This window comes from Oncorhynchus masou, chromosome 2 (assembly GCF_036934945.1).
Source record: "Oncorhynchus masou masou isolate Uvic2021 chromosome 2, UVic_Omas_1.1, whole genome shotgun sequence".
NCBI lineage: Eukaryota > Metazoa > Chordata > Actinopteri > Salmoniformes > Salmonidae > Oncorhynchus > Oncorhynchus masou.
This window is the reverse complement of record NC_088213.1, coordinates 46,750,375-46,762,578: the sequence shown is the minus strand read 5'-3', so window position 1 is coordinate 46,762,578 and position 12,204 is coordinate 46,750,375. Positions and strand designations below refer to the sequence as shown.

Sequence of the window (12,204 nt, the reverse complement as noted above, 5' to 3'; positions counted from 1 at the left end):
ATGAAGGCCAGACTATCTATGGTAGCTGTGCATATAATGTATTTTGTCCCAAAGTGGCTGCATGGTTCTAAAAGCCTCTGGTGAAGTTAAGGCTTTCAAGTTCTATTGGTTATCGATGACAATGTGGGAGAAGTAGATGCTGTTTTACACAGGGTCAATGAAAATCTGTTTTATTCCCCCAGAGCTCTGTCCCCACACACAAAAAGGATTTTCACAGTGTTACTTACCCTCAATCTTAGGTTCAAAGTTGAATGCCAGTACAGTAACGCTAGCTAAATCGATCAATCACTATGCAAGCATGAGGTAGTCCTGCCAAATAGCTTGGCTAAATTAACCCAGATGGAGAAAAGTCAAATCTAGCTATGGTAATGTAGCTAGCCAGCTAACTTAGCTAACGTTAGCTAACAAATGAAACAGTGTCAGAGACAGTCCAGACTTATTTGGCTAAGGTAGCTAGATAGCTAACTTTAAACTAGCGTCGCAGACATGGTTGTGAGGCTGAAGTTAGCTTGCTAGTTACCACAGCCAGAGATATTAGCACAGAAAATGGCTAGCTATCGTATCTTCACATTTCCATAATATCATCATCCCTTAATAACTTAAAGAGAAGACTGGGGGTCATCCTGTCCCATTCTGATTTGCTTCTAACAGTACCAAAAATTAGAATAGGTCATGGTAGAAATAGTTTTAGATACTTAGCACCGTTGTTCTGGAATTCTCTCCTGAACATTTTAAAATGTGATGATCTAGTTTCGTTGGTGATCGATGTATATTGACCGATGTATATAGAAGAGTATATTTGTTTTTGGGCCAGCTGTTTTTAGTTAAGTCGTTTAGTCAAGTTTAGGCCAGCTGTTTCTCAGGTCTCTCTTGGAAAATATATTATCTCAATGAGAAAAAACCTGTATAAATACAAGTAAAATAAAAAAATTAAAATTATAAACATCGTTTGACATGTTTCGATGAACTTTACCGGTAATATTAGGATGTATTCGTCTGCATGTTTTGACCGCCTTTGAGCCAGTGGATTACTGAACAAAAACGCTCCAACAAAACTGAGTTTTGGGGACATAAAGAGGGACTTTATCGAACAAAACAACCATTTATTGTGTAGCTGGGACCCTTTGGATTGCCAACAGAGGAAGATCTTCAAAGGTAAGTGATTTATTTTATCACTTGGTTGGAAAATGTTTGTACACTTTTGTATTCGGGCGCTGTCCTCAGATAATATCATGGTATGCTTTCACCGTAAGGCCTTTTTGAAATCTGACAAAGTGGATGGATTAACAAAAATAATATTTTATTAACCGATATATAACACTTGTATTTTTATGAATGTTTATTATTACTATTTTTGTAATTTGAATTTGGAGCTCTGCAATTTCACCGGATGTTGTCGAGGTGGGACGCTAGTGTCCCAATGAGCCCAAAGAAGTTAAATAATCTATCAAGTTAACTGCCTACTGAAGTTGTCTGATAAGTGTCTAATTTAATAATAAATTAAACTTCCTAAAAAATGTTAACATTTTATTAGCTAAATTATGCCAACAGTGGTTCATCCTTTAAAAGTAAGCATGGATCATTCCAACTGAAATATTGTTTCATTATCCGAGCTTGGATGTCACAGTACTACAAAACCTCTCTCTGTTGTAACAAAGATATTTTTCACTTCCATTTCTGCAGAGTGGGAGAGAAAGAGTTCCTGCAGGTAGAATAATGACCATCATATAATGGACAACTTCACCACCCCCTCCCCCTCTGCAGGAGAGAAAAAGCACTTTATAGCGGAACCACTGTAACCTGATCCTTCAGATCTTCGCAGGAGAGTCATATCAACAATACTGTAGTTAAACTACACATTTGCACCATCTCCGTTGGTTAATCCACTTCCTTTTCAGAGACCGCAAGGCAAAGCAACATACAAATTGAAAAAATCAAAGGCATGCAACACACTGCACTTACCGGAGCCTAGTCCGTCAGATGAGAAGAAGCATTATGGATTGCCTCCAGTTGAATTTAATGAATTTCAACCGGAACGCATACATTTTAACACGGTGGATTTGCACACAGCATAAGATCAAGTTTGTGGCGAAGTTTGAATTGTTAACTGCATTCAATATATCTTTTGGCTGTGTTTGTGTTACAACCTGTCATGGATAACCAGAAGTAGGCGAGTAAATGAGATGCTGTTTTTTTGCAGCGATGAGCGGCTACAGATCATGTTTGATCATACACTGCCTGTGGTGCAAACCCACTCAAACCCACTCAAACCCCTATTACATGAGGCTGAATGCTCAAACCAGCCCATCAGTACAGCAGCTCAGATATAAAGTACACTGTTGAATGAAAATATGATGTTGACCCTACAGGAGGGATGCACGTGCACACTCGGCATGCAAACACAGACACAAACAAACACGTAGGACACAAACATGCATTCATGTTATACAAATACACTCTCACACAACCAAGTAGTCTATACGCCACAGACAGAAACTACCACACAGTCTGATCCTGCTGCATCTCTCCCTCAGAACATGACGAGTGTGCAAGTTGGCAGAGCTCCTGTGACGACAATGCCATCTGCACCAACAACATCAGAGGCCACCTGTGCACCTGTAAGCCTGGCTATGTAGGGAACGGCTCAATCTGCACAGGTAAGACCTCATTCTCCATGCCTCTCTACCTCTTATACCTCTGTCTAACACTCTTGAGCTCCATTGGGACCCTTACCCCATACTCTGGACATCCACAGGCCCCTCCCTTTTTCCTCTTCCCTCTTCATCTGCAGAGGAAACATATTCACCTCCTTGCCCCTTTCTAACCCTCTACACCAGGGGTGTCAAACTCATTTTGCCCAGCAGGCCGGATTCAGTCTTCGACCGAGGTTCGGAGGGCCACACTTAAAATGTATTATATTTCCTCACCGTCAAAATGTGCAAGAACATTTCCTCTATCCATCTCTTTTGGAATTTCCATGCTCCCTGATTGTCTAGCTTTAGTTTTATATATACAGCACCTGTCAAAAGATTGGACATACCTACTCATTCAAGGGTTGTTCTTTATTTTTACTACTTTCTACATTGTAGAATAATGGTGTAGACATCAAAACTATGAAAAAAAGTGTAAAACAAGTCAAAATATATTTTATATTTCAGATTCTTCAAAGTAGTGACGTGACATTGCTATCGTTAATGGAATAACATGCTATTCATTGAATAATTAAGCATGTTTATTATTACGTAATTAAATTAATCATGTAGCAATTAACTTAGTAACCCGGGGCACCACAGGAAAAGTTTGTTTAAAATGAGTTACCATTTCCCAAATTAACTCAAAGAATATCAGAATACATCAATTTCAAAGCAGTCACTAATGAATTAATTTCCTCATCAGTCTCATCCTGAACGTCGCATGTCGTAAATCTGCACAATCCCAGGTTTCACTAGTCATTCCGTACCACACAAATTGAGTTGATTATTTATTTACTCACAAGCTAAAGGATAACATAAGATACACATACAGTCTAGGTTATTGGTTAGAACTTAATACAATGACAAAAGGTCCCTAGCGGACAAACACAATATGACACGTGTTACACAAGATGAAGATTTAAAGAGAGAGAGAGAGAAAGAGCAAGAGAGAAAAGCAACACGTGGATACATTTGTCAACCATTGTCGTGTCTTTTACTATCATTAAATTGAAGACTTAGTTTTATCAAAGATTCTCTGTAATTAGTATTACGCGATCAAACTGATTAATCATGTAACTGTAATTAACTTCTTGCGACTATCAAACCTGGATCCGGGAGCGTAATCATAGCCTCAAACTAATTAGCATAACGCAGCGGACATAAATCTTCCTACAAAATCTTCCTATTCATGAAAATCACAAATTAAATATATTGAGACAAACTAATTAGCATAACGCAGCGGACATAAAGCTTAGCCTTTTGTTAATCACACTGTCATCTCAGATTTTCAAAATATGCTTTACAGCCAACACTAGACAAGCATTTGTGTCAGTTTATCATGGCATAATGCTATGCTAGGCTCTGCTGGCAGCAGGCAACATTTTCACGAAAATAAGAAAAGCAATCAAATTAAATAAATTTACTTTCGAAGAACTTCGGATGTTTTCACTCAGGAGACTCCCAGTTAGATAGCAAATGTTCCTTTTTTTCACCCAAAAAATATTTTTGTAGGCGAAATAGCTCCCGTTTGTTTGTCACGTTTGGCTGAGAAATCGACCGGAAAATGCGGTCACTACAACGGCAAACTTTTTTCCAAATTAGCTCCATAATATCGACAGAAACATGGCAAACGTTGTTTAGAATCAATCCTCAAGGTGTTTTTCACATAACAATTTGATAATATATCCGTCGGGACAATTGGTTTCTCATAAGAAGCGATTGGAAAAATGGCTACTTGTGTACTTTACACAAGATTTTCTGCGGGAGCCATCATGTGACCACTTGCTAAATGTGGTCCCTTATGGCTATTCCTCAACATAAATGTGTAAAAATACGTCACAATGCTGTAGACACCTTGGGGAATACGTAGAAAACGTAAGCTCATTCGTAGCTCATTCACAGCCATATAAGGAGTCATTGGCATGAGGCGGTTTAAAAAAAATGCGGCACTTCCTGATTGGATTTTTATCTGGGTTTCGCCTGTAACATCAGTTCTGTTGCACTCACAGACAATATCTTTGCAGTTTTGGAAATGTCAGAGTGTTTTCTTTCCAAAGCTGTCAATTATATGCATAGTCGAGCATCTTTTTGTGACAAAATGTCTTGTTTAAAACTGGAACGTTTTTCATCTAAAAATTAAAATAGCGCCCCCTAACACTAAACTGGTTTTAAAACGGGAACGTTTTTTATCCAAAAATGAAAATACTTCCCCCTAGTTACAAAAGGTTAAAACTGCACCTGCCCCAACATGAATAGCATCCACCTGCAAGGTAAATGACAAATCCACGCGAGTAGCAGCCAGCACCAGAGTCGAGGTAAGCAACCTCTTTGCATCTCTAAAAGCGTGTTGACAACGAGTAGACCAAACGTAAACAGCCTTAGCTTTCAGCATATCTGTCAAGGGAGCAACCACAGTAGAGAAGTTATTACAAAAACTATGGTAATAACCAATCATGCCCAAGAAACGCATCAGTTCCTTTTAGTAGTTGGTGGTGGAAAAGCATCAATAGCCACCACTTTAGCCCAAACAGGACACACTTCACCCTGCCCAACCACTTTTCCAAGGTATGTAACGGTCACCTGAGCAAACTCAAATTTAGCCAGATTGATTGTGAGGCGACCCGCAGCCAGACGATCGAACAAGGCTTGAATACGGGACAGATGTTCTTCCCAAGTATCTGCATATATCACTACATTGTCCAAATAAACAGCGCACCCGGTCAGACCGGCGACAACCCTGTTCATAAGTCGCTGAAAAGTGGCAGGTGCATTACGCAGATCGAAACTCATAACCGAATACGAGTACAGACCAAATGGTGTAATAAAGGCAGAGATTACACGTGCTCTAGTCATCAGTGGCACCTGCCAATAGCCTTTTAACAGGTCAAATTTGCTCACAATCTTAGCTGCATTGACTTGATCAACACAGTCCTCCATCCGAGGAAGAGGAAGAGGAAATTAATCTGGCTTTGTGACACTGTTTACCTTACGGTAGTCCGTACAAAATCGGTTTGTTCCATCCGGTTTACTGACCAAGATACAGGGAGAAGCCCAACTGCTATCTTACTCTCCAGCATGTACTTGACCTCAGCATCCAGACAACATAGTTTCTCTGAAGAAACTCTATAGAACCGCTGACGAATGGGGTCAGCATCTCCAATGTCAATATCATGTTCTATTAAGTTTGTACGTGTAGGTGTATCAGAAAACAAACCTGGAAATCTCTGAATCAGACCAACCATCTCTTTCCACCCATCAACATGTAGGTGAGTGAGAAGACCATCTAAAATATCCAGTGTTTCTGAATTTTTCAATCTACCCTGCAATATACAATCGACAGGACCAGGAACATCTTCCTCCTCATATACAAATCTAGCACGACAAGAACCAAGGAAACAACGGTATTAGCCAAAAGAACAGGTTTTACCGTCCTCTGTAGAATCCCACTGTCTCAGGGGAACGTGCACAGATTTACATGGCACAACTGGTGTGCTGTCCTCCGTTCTGGAGTGGCAACTAGATAATTTTGCTCAGTGTACTGGCGCACCACTGTATATGGACCTTGAAACTTGGCTTGAAAAGGAGAACCAACAATTGGCAGCAGAGCAAGAACCTGGTCACCCGGACTAAAGTGACGAGGCTCAGTTCGACGATCAAATATGCCCTTCATCCTCTCCTGTGAAGATGATAACTTCTCTTTAGCCATTTCATCAGCGGCGTACAGCCTTCGCTGGAAATCACACACATACGATAACAGGGACTGAGGAGGCTCGGGAGACTTCCAGTCATCCTGGAAAACAGATAAAAGTCCACGCACCCTATGTCCAAACACAAGGTCATTTGGACTGAAACCCGTGCTCTCCTGTGAAACCTCCCTAGCGGCTAACAGTAACCAAGGCAACCCCTCCTCCCAATCATTATCCATCTCAGTAAAATAAGCTCTCAAAGACATAAGTGTTTGATGGAAACGTTCCAGTGCTCCTTGACTTTGCGCGTGATAGGCTTAGACAAATTGTGTTTAATATGGAGCTGTTGAAGAACCTGACTAAACAGATTAGAGGTGAAATTAGATCCTTGATCACTCTGAATAAGCTTAGGGATTCCAAACAATGAGAGAAACTGAGTCAAAGCTTTTAACACAGATTTAGTCGTGATAGATCGGAGAGGATAGGCAGCAGGAAACCTAGTGGTCTGACACATCACAGTGAACAGATAACTGCTACCCTTTTTAGAACGAGGCAGAGGACCCACACAGCCAATAATCAGATACTCAAAAGGTTGGCTGAGTACAGGAATAGGAAACAATGGTACTGGTTTAATAGCTTGATAAGGCTTACCAGTTAATTGACAGGTGTGACAAGTTTTGATAAAATCAGAAACATCCCTCTTTAATCTAGGCCAAAAGAACTGTCTTAATATGCGATTGTATGTTTTCCTCACCCCCATATGTCCAGCAACGTCGCTGTGAGAAGTTTCAAACACCAACTCACGAAGCTTAACTGGTACAACAACCTGACTAATTGCCTCCCAGACAACAACTATCATGAGACACTCACTTTCTCATCAGCACATCCTCTTGGAGAAAATAGCCATGGGCGACATCTCCCAACTGTTCTACAGGCACAATTTGGTCACGCAACTCTTCCAACGTGGGGTCAGCCCGTTGCGCATTGATTAGATCTTAGCGGGTTACAGATAACGGGATAACAGGGAAAACAGTGACATACTTTGTATTAATATCATTAGTCGGCGCAGTGACCAGTTCGCCATGGCTCATAGAGAACACCTCTGGGAAACTCTGTACACTCTTCAGGAATCCAAACAAATGACGGCTTAGTGGAAACCACTAGATTTGGAAACATGACAGGCCATACACGCTCACTAGCCAAGTTATTCCCAAGGATAACGTTGATACCCTCAATAGGCAACGAAGGATGCACCCCCACAACAACTTCACCCTTCACCAGCCCACAATCCAACATCAGTTTATGCAATGGAACTGACAGAGTGTTCAAACCTATTCCCCTAAGTAGAACACTATTCCCCGAATCAGTCTCAGCAGAAAAGGGAAACACAAGACTCCAACACAAATGATTCAGAGGCACCTGTGTCTCTCAGGATCTTCACTGGCACAAGGTCTTTACTTCCTAACATAGACACAAAACCTTCCGTAATGAAAGGTAAATAGTCTGGATCAATATGGACTTTCACATTCTCCTGGGCCTGAGGAAATGAGTCATGAGTTAACTGATGTGGAACAGGTGCAGCTTACGCGGTAGACACTCGTTTTTCCAATGACCTGAACCTTGACAGTAGTGACACTCCTGCCCAAAGTCAGTTTTACCATGGGAGTCAGGCTCAACCCTAGTTGAATAGAACTCTGCCCGTGAACCAAAGTATCTCGGTGAGCGAAGCTCAAATCTATCCGAATGCCCCCACTCTTTCCGAATACGGGGCTCTGCAAAGACACTTTTGTGAGTCAACACATACTCGTCAGCCAAAACCGCAGCTTCAGCGTCATTCTTTACTTTCTGTTCGTTAATATACGTGGAAATATGATCAGGAATTGTGTCCTTAAATTGCTCTAACATAATCAGATCACACAGCCATTGGAAAGTCACAACTGCAGAGGTGGAACACCAGCGATTAAACTGTAAAGATAATTGTCGCGCAAAGTCAACATGAGTCTGCTTATCATCCCTTTTTAAAGTTCTAAATCGTTGGTGGTAAAAGCCTCAAGGAACAATTCATAAATCTGTAACATAGCGGTTTTAACTTTATCATAATTGGCACTGTCGTGTACACTAAGAGCTGAATATGCTTCCTGCGCTTGACCAGTCAGCACATACTGCAACATTAAAGTGCGGTCAGAATCAGGCCAACTCCTAGCGTCAGCAACCCGCTCAAACAAAGAAAAGAATGTCTCGGGGTCCCTTTCATTAAAACCTCTTGGAACTCCCCATCCCGGATCCGGGATCGTGACTAAAGCCTCAGGCTCATTAGCATAACGCAACGTTAACGATTTCTGAAAATCGCAAATAAAATGAAAATAATGCGTCTGCTCTCAAGCTTAGCCTTTTCTTAACAACACTGTCATCTCAGATTTTCAAAATATGCTTTTGAACCATAGCAATTCACTAATTTGTGTAAGAGTATGCTAAGCTAGCTTAGCATTTTGAGTAGCATTTAGCACGCAACATTTTCACAAAAACCAGATAACCAAATAAATCAAATCATTTACCTTTGAAGAGCTTCTGATGTTTTCAATGAGGAGACTCTCAGTTACATAGCAAATGTGCAGTTTTTCAAAAAAATATTATTTGTGTAGGACAAATCGCTCCGTTTTGTTCACGTTTGGCTATGAAAAAAACCTGCATACAGTTATAGCCTCAAGCTCATTAGCATAATGTAACGTTAACGATTTCTGAAAATCGCAAATAAAATGAAAATAATGCGCCTACTCTCAAGCTTAGCCTTTTCTTAACAACACTGTCATCACAGATTTTCAAAATATGCTTTTGAACCATAGCAATTCACTAATTTGTGTAAGAGTATGCTAATCTAGCTTAGCATTTTGAGTAGCATTTAGCACGCAACATTTTCACAAAAACCAGATAACCAAATAAATAAAATCATTTACCTTTGAAGAGCTTCGGATGTTTTCAATGAGGAGACTCTCAGTTACATAGCAAATGTTCAGTTTTTCCTGAAAGAATCTTTGTGTAGGAGAAATCGCTCCGTTTTGTACATCACATTTGGCTACCGAAACGAACCGAAAATTCAGTCACCTACAACGTCAAACTTTTTCCGAATTAACTCCATAATATCGACAGAAACATGGCAAACGTTGTTTGGAATCAATCCTCAAGGTGTTTTTTCACATATCTCTTCATTGATATATCGTTCGTGGAAGCCTGCTTTCTTCTCTAAATTCCATGGAAAAATACTTGCAGCTGACTTTTGCGCACCAATTTCGGCGCAGAACACCGGGCGGACACCTGGTAAATGTGGTCTCTTATGGTCAATCTTCCAATGATATGCCTACAAATACATCACAATGCTGCAGACACCTTGGGGAAACGACAGAAAGGGCAGGCTCGTTCCTCTCGCATTCACAGCCATATAAGGAGACAATGGAAAACGGAGCCTCAAAAATCCTGCTCATTTCCTGGATGCTGTCTCATCTTGGTTTTGCCTGTAGCTCACGTTCTAGGGCACGCACAGAGAATATCTTTGCAGTTCTGGACACATCAGAGTGTTTTCCTTCCAAAGCTACCAATTATATGCATAGTCGAGCATCTTTTTGTGACAAAATATTGCGCTTAAAACGGGCACGTCTTTTTATATAGCGCCCCCAGAGTTTCAACAGGTTAACTTGTGGAAAACATTTTGGGTAGTCTTCCAAAAGCTTCCCACAATAAGTTGGGTGAATTTTGGCCAATTCCTCCTGACAGAGCTAGTGTAACTGTGTCAGGTTTGTAGGCCTCCTTGCTCGCACATGCCTTTTCAGTTCTGCCCACAAATGTTCTATATGATTGAGGTCAGGGCTTTGTGATGGCCACTCCAATACCTTGACAATGTTGTCCTTATGCCATTTTGCCACAACTTTGGTAGTATGCTTGGGGTCATTGTCCATTTGGAAGACCCATTTGCGACAAATCTTCCTGACTGATGTTTTGAGATGTGGCTTCAATATATCCACGTAATTTTCTCCCTCATTATGCCATCTATTTTGTGAAGTGCACCAGTACTCCTGCAGCAAAGCATCCCCACAACATGATGCTGTCACCCCCATGCTACATGGTTGGGGTGGTGTTCTTCGGCTTGCAAGCCTCCCCTTTTTTCCTCCAAACATAACGACGGTCATTATGGCCAAAAATGTATATTTTTGTTTCATCAGACTAGAGGACATTTCTCCAAAAAGTAGAATCTTTGTCCCCATGTGCAGTTGCAAACCGTAGTCTGTCTTTTTTATGAAGGTTTTGGAGCAGTGGCTCCTTCCTTGCTGAGCGGACTTTCAGATTATGCCGATATAGGACTCATTTTACTGTGTATATAGATACTTTTGTACCTGTTTTCTCCAGCATCTTCACAAGGTCCTTTGCTGTTGTTCTGGGATTGATTTGCACTTTTCGCACCAAAGTACGTTCACCTCTAGGAAACAGAACGCGTCTCCTTCCTGAGCGGTATGACGGCTGTGTGGTCCCATGGTGTTTATACTTGCATACTAATGTTTGTTCAGATGAGCATGGTACCTCCAGGCTTTTGGAAATTGCTCCCAGTGATTAACCAGACTTGTGGGGGTCTACAATGTCTTTCCTGAGGTCTTGACTGATTTATTTTGACTTTCCCATGATGTTAAGCAAAGAGGCACTGAGTTTGAAGGTTGGCCTTGAAATACATAAACAGGTACACCTCCAATTGACTCAAGTTATGTAAATTAGCCTATCAGAAGCTTCTAAAGCCATGACATAATTTTCTGGAATTTTCCAAGCTGTTTAATATTTAAAGGAACAGTCAACTTAGTGTATGTATACTTCTGACCCACTGGAATTGTGATAGGGTGAATTATAACTGAAATAAGCTGTTTGTAAACAATTGTTGGAAAAATTAATTGTGTCATGTACAATGTAGATGTCCTAACCGAATTGCTAAAACTGTAGTTCGTTAACAAGAAATATGTGGAGTGGTTGAAAAACAAGTTTTAATGGCTCCAACCTAAGAGTATGTAAGCCTTCGACTTGCTATTTATGGCCTGTAGGCTAATAAACTTACCCTCTGCAGCAGAGCTAACTCTGGGTCTTCTTTTCCTGTGGCGGTCCTCATGAGAGACAGTTTCATCATAGCGCTTTATGGTTTTTGCGTTTGCACTTGAATAAAAACCAAATTCCAGATTGACTGACCTTCATGTCTTAAATTAATGATGGACTGTCATTTCTCTTTGCTTATGTGAACTGTTCTTGCCAAAATATGGACTTGGTCTTTTACCAAATAGGGCTATCTTCTATCTTTTGTATAGCACTCCTACCTTGTCACAAAAACTGAATGGCTCAAACGCATTAAGAAGGAAAGAAATTACACAAATGAACTTGGCACACCTTTTAGCTGGTTGGGAGAAGAGTGTGCGACGCTGTCATCAAGGCAAAGTGATGCTACTTTGAAGAATCTCAAATCTTAAATATATTTTGATTTGTTTTTGTTGCTTTCTACATGATTCCATATGTGTTATTTCATAGTTTTGATATCCTCACTACTATTCTACAATGTAGAAAATAGTAACAATTAAGAAAAACCCTTGAACGAGTAAGTGTTTTCAAAACTTTTGACTGGTACTGTGTATATATGTACAGTCGTGGCCAAAAGTTTTGAGAATGGCACAAATATTCAATTCCACAAAGTTTGCTGATTCAGTGTCTTTAGATATTTTTGTCGAATATGGCTATGGAATACGGAAGTATAATTACAAGTATTTCATAAGTGGCTTTTATTGACAATTACATGATGTTGATGA

General features: G+C 40.4%; 1 protein-coding gene across 1 annotated transcript in view; it reads left to right on the top strand.

Moving 5' to 3' along the window:
- The window catches only part of LOC135553103 (protein kinase C-binding protein NELL1-like), a 248,369-nt gene that overhangs the window by 140,985 nt on the left and 95,180 nt on the right, over window positions 1–12,204 (top strand). Inside the window, exon 7 of the mRNA XM_064985206.1 lies at window positions 2,535–2,657. Coding sequence (XP_064841278.1) covers window positions 2,535–2,657 — 123 coding nt within the window. The remainder of the gene's footprint in view (window positions 1–2,534; window positions 2,658–12,204) is intronic.